The following is a 15,000-nucleotide window of genomic DNA, read 5'->3' as shown; positions in this document are numbered from 1 at the left end:
AGACTGACTTACTGTTCGTATTTATGTAGTGTAGCAGACTGACTTACTGTTCGTATTTATGTAGTGTAGCAGACTGACTTACTGTTCGTATTTATGTATTGTAGCAGACTGACTTACTGTCCGTATTTATGTAGTGTAGCAGACTGACTTACTGTTCGTATTTATGTAGTGTAGCAGACTGACTTACTGCTCGTATTTATGTAGTGTAGCAGACTGACTTACTGTTCATATTTATGTAGTGTAGCAGACTGACTTACTGTTCGTATTTATGTAGTGTAGCAGACTGACCTACTGTTCGTATTTATGTAGTGTAGCAGACTGACTTACTGTTCGTATTTATGTAGTGTAGCAGACTGACTTACTGTGTGTATTTATGTAGTGTAGCAGACTGACTTACTGTTCGTATTTATGTAGTGTATCAGACTGACTTACTGGTCGTATTTATGTAGTGTAGACTGTAGCAGACTGACTTACTGTTCGTATTTATGTAGTGTAGCAGACTGACTTAGTGCTCGTATTTATGTAGTGTAGCAGACTGACTTACTGTTCGTATTTATGTAGTGTAGCCTGTAGCAGACTAACTTACTGCTCGTATTTATGTAGTGTAGCAGACTGACTTACTGCTCGTATTTATGTAGTGTAGCAGACTGACTTACTGCTCGTATTTATGTAGTGTAGCAGACTGACTTACTGGTCGTATTTATGTAGTGTAGCCTGTAGCAGACTGACTTACTGCTCGTATTTATGTAGTGTAGCCTGTAGCAGACTGACTTACTGCTCGTATTTATGTAGTGTAGCCTGTAGCAGACTGACTTACTGCTCGTATTTATGTAGTGTAGCAGACTGACTTACTGCTCATATTTATGTAGTGTAGCCTGTAGCAGACTGACTTACTGCTCGTATTTATGTAGTGTAGCAGACTGACTTACTGCTCGTATTTATGTAGTGTAGCCTGTAGCAGACTGACTTACTGCTCGTATTTATGTAGTGTAGCAGACTGACTTACTGCTCGTATTTATGTAGTGTAGCAGACTGACTTACTGTTCGTATTTATGTAGTGTAGCAGACTGACTTACTGTTCGTATTTATGTAGTGTAGCAGACTGACTTAGTGCTCGTATTTATGTAGTGTAGCAGACTGACTTACTGTTCGTATTTATGTAGTGTAGCAGACTGACTTACTGTTCGTATTTATGTAGTGTAGCAGACTGACCTACTGTTCGTATTTATGTAGTGTAGCAGACTGACTTACTGTTCGTATTTATGTAGTGTAGCAGACTGACTTACTGTGTGTATTTATGTAGTGTAGCAGACTGACTTACTGTTCGTATTTATGTAGTGTAGCAGACTGACTTACTGTTCGTATTTATGTAGTGTAGCAGACTGACTTACTGTTCGTATTTATGTATTGTAGCAGACTGACTTACTGGTCGTATTTATGTAGTGTAGCAGACTGACTTACTGCTCGTATTTATGTAGTGTAGCCTGTAGCAGACTGACTTACTGTTCGTATTTATGTAGTGTAGCAGACTGACTTACTGCTCGTATTTATGTAGTGTAGCAGACTGACTTACTGCTCATATTTATGTAGTGTAGCCTGTAGCAGACTAACTTACTGCTCGTATTTATGTAGTGTAGCAGACTGACTTACTGCTCGTATTTATGTAGTGTAGCAGACTGACTTACTGCTCGTATTTATGTAGTGTAGCAGACTGACTTACTGGTCGTATTTATGTAGTGTAGCCTGTAGCAGACTGACTTACTGCTCGTATTTATGTAGTGTAGCCTGTAGCAGACTGACTTACTGCTCGTATTTATGTAGTGTAGCCTGTAGCAGACTGACTTACTGCTCGTATTTATGTAGTGTAGCAGACTGACTTACTGCTCGTATTTATGTAGTGTAGCCTGTAGCAGACTGACTTACTGCTCGTATTTATGTAGTGTAGCAGACTGACTTACTGCTCGTATTTATGTAGTGTAGCCTGTAGCAGACTGACTTACTGCTCGTATTTATGTAGTGTAGCAGACTGACTTACTGTTCGTATTTATGTAGTGTAGCAGACTGACTTACTGCTCGTATTTATGTAGTGTAGCAGACTGACTTACTGTTCGTATTTATGTAGTGTAGCCTGTAGCAGACTGACTTACTGCTCGTATTTATGTAGTGTAGCAGACTGACTTACTGCTCGTATTTATGTAGTGTAGCAGACTGACTTACTGCTCGTATTTATGTAGTGTAGCAGACTGACTTACTGCTCGTATTTATGTATTGTAGCCTGTAGCAGACTGACTTACTGCTCGTATTTATGTAGTGTAGCAGACTGACTTACTGCTCGTATTTATGTAGTGTAGCCTGTAGCAGACTGACTTACTGCTCGTATTTATGTAGTGTAGCAGACTGACTTACTGTTCGTATTTATGTAGTGTAGCAGACTGACTTACTGCTCGTATTTATGTAGTGTAGCAGACTGACTTACTGTTCGTATTTATGTAGTGTAGCCTGTAGCAGACTGACTTACTGCTCGTATTTATGTAGTGTAGCAGACTGACTTACTGCTCGTATTTATGTAGTGTAGCAGACTGACTTACTGCTCGTATTTATGTAGTGTAGCAGACTGACTTACTGCTCGTATTTATGTATTGTAGCCTGTAGCAGACTGACTTACTGCTCGTATTTATGTAGTGTAGCAGACTGACTTACTGCTCGTATTTATGTAGTGTAGCAGACTGACTTACTGCTCGTATTTATGTAGTGTAGCAGACTGACTTACTGCTCGTATTTATGTAGTGTAGCAGACTGACTTACTGCTCGTATTTATGTAGTGTAGCCTGTAGCAGACTAACTTACTGCTCGTATTTATGTAGTGTAGCAGACTGACTTACTGCTCGTATTTATGTAGTGTAGCAGACTGACTTACTGCTCGTATTTATGTAGTGTAGCAGACTGACTTACTGGTCGTATTTATGTAGTGTAGCCTGTAGCAGACTGACTTACTGCTCGTATTTATGTAGTGTAGCCTGTAGCAGACTGACTTACTGCTCGTATTTATGTAGTGTAGCCTGTAGCAGACTGACTTACTGCTCGTATTTATGTAGTGTAGCAGACTGACTTACTGCTCGTATTTATGTAGTGTAGCCTGTAGCAGACTGACTTACTGCTCGTATTTATGTAGTGTAGCAGACTGACTTACTGCTCGTATTTATGTAGTGTAGCCTGTAGCAGACTGACTTACTGCTCGTATTTATGTAGTGTAGCAGACTGACTTACTGTTCGTATTTATGTAGTGTAGCAGACTGACTTACTGCTCGTATTTATGTAGTGTAGCAGACTGACTTACTGTTCGTATTTATGTAGTGTAGCCTGTAGCAGACTGACTTACTGCTCGTATTTATGTAGTGTAGCAGACTGACTTACTGCTCGTATTTATGTAGTGTAGCAGACTGACTTACTGCTCGTATTTATGTAGTGTAGCAGACTGACTTACTGCTCGTATTTATGTATTGTAGCCTGTAGCAGACTGACTTACTGCTCGTATTTATGTAGTGTAGCAGACTGACTTACTGCTCGTATTTATGTAGTGTAGCCTGTAGCAGACTGACTTACTGCTCGTATTTATGTAGTGTAGCAGACTGACTTACTGTTCGTATTTATGTAGTGTAGCAGACTGACTTACTGCTCGTATTTATGTAGTGTAGCAGACTGACTTACTGTTCGTATTTATGTAGTGTAGCCTGTAGCAGACTGACTTACTGCTCGTATTTATGTAGTGTAGCAGACTGACTTACTGCTCGTATTTATGTAGTGTAGCAGACTGACTTACTGCTCGTATTTATGTAGTGTAGCAGACTGACTTACTGCTCGTATTTATGTATTGTAGCCTGTAGCAGACTGACTTACTGCTCGTATTTATGTAGTGTAGCAGACTGACTTACTGCTCGTATTTATGTAGTGTAGCAGACTGACTTACTGCTCGTATTTATGTAGTGTAGCAGACTGACTTACTGCTCGTATTTATGTAGTGTAGCAGACTGACTTACTGCTCGTATTTATGTAGTGTAGCCTGTAGCAGACTGACTTACTGCTCGTATTTATGTAGTGTAGCCTGTAGCAGACTGACTTACTGCTCGTATTTATGTAGTGTAGCAGACTGACTTACTGCTCGTATTTATGTAGTGTAGCCTGTAGCAGACTGACTTACTGTTCGTATTTATGTAGTGTAGCAGACTGACTTACTGTTCGTATTTATGTAGTGTAGCAGACTGACTTACTGGTCGTATTTATGTAGTGTAGCAGACTGACTTACTGCTCGTATTTATGTAGTGTAGCAGACTGACTTACTGCTCGTATTTATGTAGTGTAGCAGACTGACTTACTGCTCGTATTTATGTAGTGTAGCAGACTGACTTACTGCTCGTATTTATGTAGTGTAGCAGACTGACTTACTGCTCGTATTTATGTATTGTAGCCTGTAGCAGACTGACTTACTGCTCGTATTTATGTAGTGTAGCAGACTGACTTACTGCTCGTATTTATGTAGTGTAGCAGACTGACTTACTGCTCGTATTTATGTAGTGTAGCAGACTGACTTACTGCTCGTATTTATGTAGTGTAGCAGACTGACTTACTGCTCGTATTTATGTAGTGTAGCCTGTAGCAGACTAACTTACTGCTCGTATTTATGTAGTGTAGCAGACTGACTTACTGCTCGTATTTATGTAGTGTAGCAGACTGACTTACTGCTCGTATTTATGTAGTGTAGCAGACTGACTTACTGGTCGTATTTATGTAGTGTAGCCTGTAGCAGACTGACTTACTGCTCGTATTTATGTAGTGTAGCCTGTAGCAGACTGACTTACTGCTCGTATTTATGTAGTGTAGCCTGTAGCAGACTGACTTACTGCTCGTATTTATGTAGTGTAGCAGACTGACTTACTGCTCGTATTTATGTAGTGTAGCCTGTAGCAGACTGACTTACTGCTCGTATTTATGTAGTGTAGCAGACTGACTTACTGCTCGTATTTATGTAGTGTAGCCTGTAGCAGACTGACTTACTGCTCGTATTTATGTAGTGTAGCAGACTGACTTACTGTTCGTATTTATGTAGTGTAGCAGACTGACTTACTGCTCGTATTTATGTAGTGTAGCAGACTGACTTACTGTTCGTATTTATGTAGTGTAGCCTGTAGCAGACTGACTTACTGCTCGTATTTATGTAGTGTAGCAGACTGACTTACTGCTCGTATTTATGTAGTGTAGCAGACTGACTTACTGCTCGTATTTATGTAGTGTAGCAGACTGACTTACTGCTCGTATTTATGTATTGTAGCCTGTAGCAGACTGACTTACTGCTCGTATTTATGTAGTGTAGCAGACTGACTTACTGCTCGTATTTATGTAGTGTAGCCTGTAGCAGACTGACTTACTGCTCGTATTTATGTAGTGTAGCAGACTGACTTACTGTTCGTATTTATGTAGTGTAGCAGACTGACTTACTGCTCGTATTTATGTAGTGTAGCAGACTGACTTACTGTTCGTATTTATGTAGTGTAGCCTGTAGCAGACTGACTTACTGCTCGTATTTATGTAGTGTAGCAGACTGACTTACTGCTCGTATTTATGTAGTGTAGCAGACTGACTTACTGCTCGTATTTATGTAGTGTAGCAGACTGACTTACTGCTCGTATTTATGTATTGTAGCCTGTAGCAGACTGACTTACTGCTCGTATTTATGTAGTGTAGCAGACTGACTTACTGCTCGATTTATGTAGTGTAGCAGACTGACTTACTGCTCGTATTTATGTAGTGTAGCAGACTGACTTACTGCTCGTATTTATGTAGTGTAGCAGACTGACTTACTGCTCGTATTTATGTAGTGTAGCCTGTAGCAGACTGACTTACTGCTCGTATTTATGTAGTGTAGCCTGTAGCAGACTGACTTACTGCTCGTATTTATGTAGTGTAGCAGACTGACTTACTGCTCGTATTTATGTAGTGTAGCCTGTAGCAGACTGACTTACTGTTCGTATTTATGTAGTGTAGCAGACTGACTTATTGTTCGTATTTATGTAGTGTAGCAGACTGACTTACTGGTCGTATTTATGTAGTGTAGCAGACTGACTTACTGCTCGTATTTATGTAGTGTAGCAGACTGACTTACTGCTCGTATTTATGTAGTGTAGCAGACTGACTTACTGCTCGTATTTATGTAGTGTAGCAGACTGACTTACTGCTCGTATTTATGTAGTGTAGCAGACTGACTTACTGTTCGTATTTATGTAGTGTAGCAGACTGACTTACTGCTCGTATTTATGTAGTGTAGCCTGTAGCAGACTGACTTACTGCTCGTATTTATGTAGTGTAGCAGACTGACTTACTGGTCGTATTTATGTAGTGTAGCCTGTAGCAGACTGACTTACTGCTCGTATTTATGTAGTGTAGCAGACTGACTTACTGCTCGTATTTATGTAGTGTAGCAGACTGACTTACTGCTCGTATTTATGTAGTGTAGCCTGTAGCAGACTGACTTACTGCTCGTATTTATGTAGTGTAGCAGACTGACTTACTGCTCGTATTTATGTAGTGTAGCAGACTGACTTACTGCTCGTATTTATGTAGTGTAGCCTGTAGCAGACTGACTTACTGCTCATATTTATGTAGTGTAGCAGACTGACTTACTGCTCGTATTTATGTAGTGTAGCAGACTGACTTACTGCTCGTATTTATGTAGTGTAGCAGACTGACTTACTGGTCGTATTTATGTAGTGTAGCCTGTAGCAGACTGACTTACTGCTCGTATTTATGTAGTGTAGCAGACTGACTTACTGTGTGTATTTATGTAGTGTAGCAGACTGACTTACTGTGTGTATTTATGTAGTGTAGCAGACTGACTTACTGCTCGTATTTATGTAGTGTAGCCTGTAGCAGACTGAGAGAGTAGACGAGTCCTGCAGCAAAGCTCAGCTGTTCCCCAGCCGCTCCTCTCATCCCGCTCCTCTCCACACAGTTGTCATTCAGATCAAACTTCTCCTGGGCCTGCTTACTGATCAGCTCCGCCTGGGGACGCAGGCACACATATAACTGGCGGGATTTCAACCCGGCTCTCCCACGAGAGAAACCAATGTGTTGACCGTTAGACCAAAAGGACATGACCTTTTTTGGGGGGGGGCCAGGACCAACGATCATTTTGAAATCGTAGGCGGAGTTACCTCATCCCCGTGTCTATGAGCAGCTATGACCCACTCATGTCCGGTACACACACACACAGACCTCAAATTTAGCAGGCCTCATAATGTTTGAAGACAAACAAACCCCTTTCAAAGATAACAGCAATGTGGGGAGCTATGAGCAGCAATGTGGGGACCTATGACAGAACACACACACAGCTCTCTCTCTCTCTACCTTGAAGATTAGTCTTGGTATGAGCAGAAGCACCAGGATACAGTCGTGGTCTCCTCCATGACGCAGGAAGGAGTCGGGCATGAAGGATGTGAGGAGAGACACCTGTCTGTTGGCCTGGCCCACTTCCATCTTCCTCAGCTCCATCTCTATGGCCTAGAGACACACAGAGACACACACAGAGAGAGACACACACACACAGAGACACACAGAGAGAGAGAGAGAGAGATACACAGAGACACAGAGAAAAGACACACAGAGAGAGAGAGACACAGAGAGAGGGAAACAGAGAGAGAGGGAGACAGAGAGAGATACAGAGAGAGAGAGAGAGAGAGAGAGAGACAGAGAGACAGACAGAGAGACAGAGAGAGAGAGAAAGAGAGAGAGAGAGAGACAGAGAGACAGAGACAGAGAGAGAGAGAGAGACAGAGAGAGAGAGAGAGAGAGAGAGAGAGAGACAGAGAGACAGACAGAGAGGCAGAGAGACAGAGAGACAGAGACAGAGAGAGAGAGAGAGAGACAGAGAGAGAGAGAGAGGAGAGAAAGAGAGACAGAGAGAGAGAGAGAGAGAGAGAGAGCGAAAGAGAGAGAGAGAGAGACAGAGAGACAGAGAGAGAGAGAGAGAGAGAGAGAGAGACAGAGACAGAGACAGAGAGAGAGACAGAGAGACAGAGAGAGAGAGAGAGAGAGAGAGAGATGCAAAAACAAAGTTTAGACGACACCAATGTATTTTTCACAGCACATTTCAGGCTGTTAGTGGACAGGTAGTCATGGTAATGTTGTGGACAGGTAGTCATGGTAATGTTGTGGACACGTAGTCATGGTACTGTTGTGGACAGGTAGTCATGGTACTGTTGTGGACAGGTAGTCATGGTAATGTTGTGGACAGGTTGTCATGGTACTGTTGTGGACAGGTAGTCATGGTACTGTTGTGGACAGGTAGTCATGGTGATGTTGTGGACAGGTAGTCATGGTAATGTTGTGGACAGGTTGTCATGGTACTGTTGTGGACAGGTAGTCATGGTACTGTTGTGGACAGGTAGTCATGGTGATGTTGTGGACAGGTAGTCATGGTGATGTTGTGGACACGTAGTCATGGTACTGTTGTGGACAGGTAGTCATGGTACTGTTGTGGACAGGTAGTCATGGTGATGTTGTGGACAGGTAGTCATGGTGATGTTGTGGACAGGTAGTCATGGTGATGTTGTGGACAGGTAGTCATGGTACTGTTGTGGACAGGTAGTCATGGTGATGTTGTGGACAGGTAGTCATGGTGATGTTGTGGACAGGTAGTCATGGTGATGTTGTGGACACGTAGTCATGGTACTGTTGTGGACAGGTAGTCATGGTACTGTTGTGGACAGGTAGTCATGGTGATGTTGTGGACAGGTAGTCATGGTGATGTTGTGGACAGGTAGTCATGGTACTGTTGTGGACAGGTAGTCATGGTGATGTTGTGGACAGGTAGTCATGGTGATGTTGTGGACAGGTAGTCATGGTACTGTTGTGGACAGGTAGTCATGGTACTGTTGTGGACAGGTAGTCATGGTACTGTTGTGGACACGTAGTCATGGTACTGTTGTGGACAGGTAGTCATGGTACTGTTGTGGACAGGTAGTCATGGTGATGTTGTGGACAGGTAGTCATGGTGATGTTGTGGACAGGTAGTCATGGTACTGTTGTGGACAGGTAGTCATGGTGATGTTGTGGACAGGTAGTCATGGTGATGTTGTGGACAGGTAGTCATGGTACTGTTGTGGACAGGTAGTCATGGTACTGTTGTGGACAGGTAGTCATGGTAATGTTGTGGACAGGTAGTCATGGTGATGTTGTGGACAGGTAGTCATGGTAATGTTGTGGACAGGTAGTCATGGTGATGTTGTGGACAGGTAGTCATGGTACTGTTGTGGACAGGTAGTCATGGTAATGTTGTGGACAGGTAGTCATGGTGATGTTGTGGACAGGTAGTCATGGTACTGTTGTGGACAGGTAGTCATGGTGATGTTGTGGACAGGTAGTCATGGTACTGTTGTGGACAGGTAGTCATGGTACTGTTGTGGACAGGTAGTCATGGTAATGTTGTGGACAGGTAGTCATGGTAATGTTGTGGACAGGTAGTCATGGTGCTGTTGTGGACAGGTAGTCATGGTGATGTTGTGGACAGGTAGTCATGGTGATGTTGTGGACAGGTAGTCATGGTACTGTTGTGGACAGGTAGTCATGGTGATGTTGTGGACAGGTAGTCATGGTGATGTTGTGGACAGGTAGTCATGGTACTGTTGTGGACAGGTAGTCATGGTACTGTTGTGGACAGGTAGTCATGGTAATGTTGTGGACAGGTAGTCATGGTGATGTTGTGGACAGGTAGTCATGGTAATGTTGTGGACAGGTAGTCATGGTAAGGTTCTGGACAGGTAGTCATGGTACTGTTCTGGACAGGTAGTCATGGTACTGTTGTGGACAGGTAGTCATGGTACTGTTGTGGACAGGTAGTCATGGTGATGTTGTGGACAGGTAGTCATGGTGATGTTGTGGACAGGTAGTCATGGTACTGTTGTGGACAGGTAGTCATGGTGATGTTGTGGACAGGTAGTCATGGTACTGTTGTGGACAGGTAGTCATGGTACTGTTGTGGACAGGTAGTCATGGTGATGTTGTGGACAGGTAGTCATGGTACTGTTGTGGACAGGTAGTCATGGTGATGTTGTGGACAGGTAGTCATGGTGATGTTGTGGACAGGTAGTCATGGTACTGCTGTGGACAGGTAGTCATGGTACTGTTGTGGACAGGTAGTCATGGTAATGTTGTGGACAGGTAGTCATGGTGATGTTGTGGACAGGTAGTCATGGTAATGTTGTGGACAGGTAGTCATGGTACTGTTCTGGACAGGTAGTCATTGTACTGTTGTGGACAGGTAGTCATGGTACTGTTGTGGACAGGTAGTCATGGTAATGTTGTGGACAGGTAGTCATGGTAATGTTGTGGACAGGCAGTCATGGTGATGTTGTGGACAGGTAGTCATGGTACTGTTGTGGACAGGTAGCCATGGTGATGTTGTGGACAGGTAGTCATGGTACTGTTGTGGACAGGTAGTCATGGTACTGTTGTGGACAGGTAGTCATGGTGATGTTGTGGACAGGTAGTCATGGTACTGTTGTGGACAGGTGGTCATGGTACTGTTGTGGACAGGTAGTCATGGTAATGTTGTGGACAGGTAGTCATGGTAATGTTGTGGACAGGTAGTCATGGTAATGTTGTGGACAGGTAGTCATGGTACTGTTGTGGACAGGTAGTCATGGTACTGTTGTGGACAGGTAGTCATGGTAATGTTGTGGACAGGTAGTCATGGTACTGTTGTGGACAGGTAGTCATGGTAATGTTGTGGACACGTAGTCATGGTACTGTTGTGGACAGGTAGTCATGGTACTGTTGTGGACAGGTAGTCATGGTACTGTTGTGGACAGGTAGTCATGGTAATGTTGTGGACAGGTAGTCATGGTGATGTTGTGGACAGGTAGTCATGGTGATGTTGTGGACAGGTAGTCATGGTACTGTTGTGGACAGGTAGTCATGGTACTGTTGTGGACAGGTAGTCATGGTGATGTTGTGGACAGGTAGTCATGGTACTGTTGTGGACAGGTAGTCATGGTGATGTTGTGGACAGGTAGTCATGGTGATGTTGTGGACAGGTAGTCATGGTACTGCTGTGGACAGGTAGTCATGGTACTGTTGTGGACAGGTAGTCATGGTAATGTTGTGGACAGGCAGTCATGGTGATGTTGTGGACAGGTAGTCATGGTACTGTTGTGGACAGGTAGTCATGGTACTGTTGTGGACAGGTAGTCATGGTGATGTTGTGGACAGGTAGTCATGGTACTGTTGTGGACAGGTGGTCATGGTACTGTTGTGGACAGGTAGTCATGGTAATGTTGTGGACAGGTAGTCATGGTAATGTTGTGGACAGGTAGTCATGGTAATGTTGTGGACAGGTAGTCATGGTACTGTTGTGGACAGGTAGTCATGGTACTGTTGTGGACAGGTAGTCATGGTAATGTTGTGGACAGGTAGTCATGGTACTGTTGTGGACAGGTAGTCATGGTAATGTTGTGGACACGTAGTCATGGTACTGTTGTGGACAGGTAGTCATGGTACTGTTGTGTACAGGTAGTCATGGTACTGTTGTGGACAGGTAATCATGGTAATGTTGTGGACAGGTAGTCATGGTACTGTTGTGTACACGTAGTCATGGTACTGTTGTGGACAGGTAGTCATGGTAATGTTGTGGACAGGTAGTCATGGTAATGTTGTGGACAGGTAGTCATGATACTGTTGTGGACAGGTAGTCATGGTACTGTTGTGGACAGGTAGTCATGGTACTGTTGTGGACAGGTAGTCATGGTAATGTTGTGGACAGGTAGTCATGATACTGTTGTGGACAGGTAGTCATGGTACTGTTGTGGACAGGTAGTCATGGTACTGTTGTGGACAGGTAGTCATGGTACTGTTGTGGACACGTAGTCATGGTAATGTTGTGGACAGGTAGTCATGGTAATGTTGTGGACAGGTAGTCATGGTACTGTTGTGGACAGGTAGTCATGGTACTGTTGTGGACAGGTAGTCATGGTGATGTTGTGGACACGTAGTCATGTTAATGTTGTGGACAGGTAGTCATGGTACTGTTGTGGACAGGTAGTCATGGTGATGTTGTGGACAGGTAGTCATGGTACTGTTGTGTACAGGTAGTCATGGTACTGTTGTGGACAGGTAGTCATGGTAATGTTGTGGACATGTAGTCATGGTACTGTTGTGGACAGGTAGTCATGGTACTGTTGTGGACAGGTAGTCATGGTAATGTTGTGGACAGGTAGTCATGGTACTGTTGTGGACAGGTAGTCATGGTAATGTTGTGGACAGGTGGTCATGGTGATGTTGTGGACACGTAGTCATGGTACTGTTGTGGACAGGTAGTCATGGTACTGTTGTGGACAGGTAGTCATGGTGATGTTGTGGACAGGTAGTCATGGTGATGTTGTGGACAGGTAGTCATGGTACTGTTGTGGACAGGTAATCATGGTGATGTTGTGGACAGGTAGTCATGGTGATGTTGTGGACAGGTAGTCATGGTGATGTTGTGGACAGGTAGTCATGGTACTGTTGTGGACAGGTAGTCATGGTGATGTTGTGGACAGGTAGTCATGGTGATGTTGTGGACAGGTAGTCATGGTGATGTTGTGGACAGGTAGTCATGGTAATGTTGTGGACAGGTAGTCATGGTAAGGTTCTGGACAGGTAGTCATGGTACTGTTCTGGACAGGTAGTCATGGTACTGTTGTGGACAGGTAGTCATGGTACTGTTGTGGACTGGTAGTCATGGTAATGTTGTGGACAGGTAGTCATGGTGATGTTGTGGACAGGTAGTCATGGTACTGTTGTGGACAGGTAGTCATGGTGATGTTGTGGACAGGTAGTCATGGTACTGTTGTGGACAGGTAGTCATGGTACTGTTGTGGACAGGTAGTCATGGTGATGTTGTGGACAGGTAGTCATGGTACTGTTGTGGACAGGTAGTCATGGTGATGTTGTGGACAGGTAGTCATGGTGATGTTGTGGACAGGTAGTCATGGTACTGCTGTGGACAGGTAGTCATGGTACTGTTGTGGACAGGTAGTCATGGTAATGTTGTGGACAGGTAGTCATGGTGATGTTGTGGACAGGTAGTCATGGTAATGTTGTGGACAGGTAGTCATGGTACTGTTCTGGACAGGTAGTCATTGTACTGTTGTGGACAGGTAGTCATGGTACTGTTGTGGACAGGTAGTCATGGTAATGTTGTGGACAGGCAGTCATGGTGATGTTGTGGACAGGTAGTCATGGTACTGTTGTGGACAGGTAGTCATGGTGATGTTGTGGACAGGTAGTCATGGTACTGTTGTGGACAGGTAGTCATGGTACTGTTGTGGACAGGTAGTCATGGTGATGTTGTGGACAGGTAGTCATGGTACTGTTGTGGACAGGTGGTCATGGTACTGTTGTGGACAGGTAGTCATGGTAATGTTGTGGACAGGTAGTCATGGTAATGTTGTGGACAGGTAGTCATGGTAATGTTGTGGACAGGTAGTCATGGTACTGTTGTGGACAGGTAGTCATGGTACTGTTGTGGACAGGTAGTCATGGTAATGTTGTGGACAGGTAGTCATGGTAATGTTGTGGACAGGTAGTCATGATACTGTTGTGGACAGGTAGTCATGGTACTGTTGTGGACAGGTAGTCATGGTACTGTTGTGGACAGGTAGTCATGGTAATGTTGTGGACAGGTAGTCATGATACTGTTGTGGACAGGTAGTCATGGTACTGTTGTGGACAGGTAGTCATGGTACTGTTGTGGACAGGTAGTCATGGTACTGTTGTGGACACGTAGTCATGGTAATGTTGTGGACAGGTAGTCATGGTAATGTTGTGGACAGGTAGTCATGGTACTGTTGATGACAGGTAGTCATGGTGATGTTGTGGACAGGTAGTCATGGTACTGTTGTGGACAGGTAGTCATGGTAATGTTGTGGACACGTAGTCATGGTACTGTTGTGGACAGGTAGTCATGGTACTGTTGTGTACAGGTAGTCATGGTACTGTTGTGGACAGGTAGTCATGGTAATGTTGTGGACATGTAGTCATGGTACTGTTGTGGACAGGTAGTCATGGTACTGTTGTGGACAGGTAGTCATGGTAATGTTGTGGACAGGTAGTCATGGAACTGTTGTGGACAGGTAGTCATGGTAATGTTGTGGACAGGTAGTCATGGTACTGTTGTGGACAGGTAGTCATGGTGATGTTGTGGACAGGTGGTCATGGTGATGTTGTGGACACGTAGTCATGGTACTGTTGTGGACAGGTAGTCATGGTACTGTTGTGGACAGGTAGTCATGGTGATGTTGTGGACAGGTAGTCATGGTGATGTTGTGGACAGGTAGTCATGGTACTGTTGTGGACAGGTAGTCATGGTGATGTTGTGGACAGGTAGTCATGGTGATGTTGTGGACAGGTAGTCATGGTGATGTTGTGGACAGGTAGTCATGGTACTGTTGTGGACAGGTAGTCATGGTGATGTTGTGCACGGGACACTGTTGACCAGGTACACTGTGTACATCTCACCTTGGCATAGGCCTTAGTCTCAGCAAACTTGATCTTGAAGTCAAACATCTCAGCTGGAGGCTGCTGCTGCTGCTCAGCTGTGGCTTCCTGCTGGCTGGTCAGCTCTCTGTTCACCTCCTGCAGGTGAGCGGTCAGCTCACGGTACTTCTTGATGGTCTGTTGATAGTCAGCTACGGTCTCCTGAGCAGCTTCCACCCGTTTCTCCGCCTCCCTGACCCTGCCTCCGCCCAGATCCAGCATCTCTCTGAGCTCCAGCTCCGTCTCTCTGGCGTTCTCCTGGAGTTCATCATTCATTTCGTTGATGGCTTCCTGTAGAAACAGACCAATCACAGAGCACAAGGTCACGCTTACGTTTTGTTTTTTGTAGAGCAAAAAAAAACACATCAGTGAAGGTACTACGCTGTGTACAGACCCCATATTGTTTTTTAAAACTGTTGGTTAATGGGCTCGTAAGTA

The 15,000-nt window shown here is 44.2% G+C and overlaps 1 protein-coding gene across 1 annotated transcript in view; it reads right to left on the bottom strand.

Annotated features, from left to right (window-relative positions):
- Window positions 1–15,000, bottom strand: part of LOC115115213 (dynactin subunit 1-like) — a 130,481-nt gene that overhangs the window by 49,243 nt on the left and 66,238 nt on the right. Inside the window, exons 10-12 of the mRNA XM_065025966.1 lie at window positions 14,545–14,853; window positions 7,399–7,551; window positions 6,893–7,053 (exon numbers count right to left, since the gene is read on the bottom strand). Of these exons, the coding sequence (XP_064882038.1) occupies window positions 6,893–7,053; window positions 7,399–7,551; window positions 14,545–14,853 (623 nt within the window). The remainder of the gene's footprint in view (window positions 1–6,892; window positions 7,054–7,398; window positions 7,552–14,544; window positions 14,854–15,000) is intronic.

Source organism: Oncorhynchus nerka, linkage group LG12, assembly GCF_034236695.1.
Source record: "Oncorhynchus nerka isolate Pitt River linkage group LG12, Oner_Uvic_2.0, whole genome shotgun sequence".
Classification (NCBI taxonomy): Eukaryota; Metazoa; Chordata; class Actinopteri; order Salmoniformes; family Salmonidae; genus Oncorhynchus; species Oncorhynchus nerka.
The sequence above is the reverse complement of the archived record's forward strand: the minus strand, read 5'-3'. Positions and strand labels throughout refer to the sequence as shown.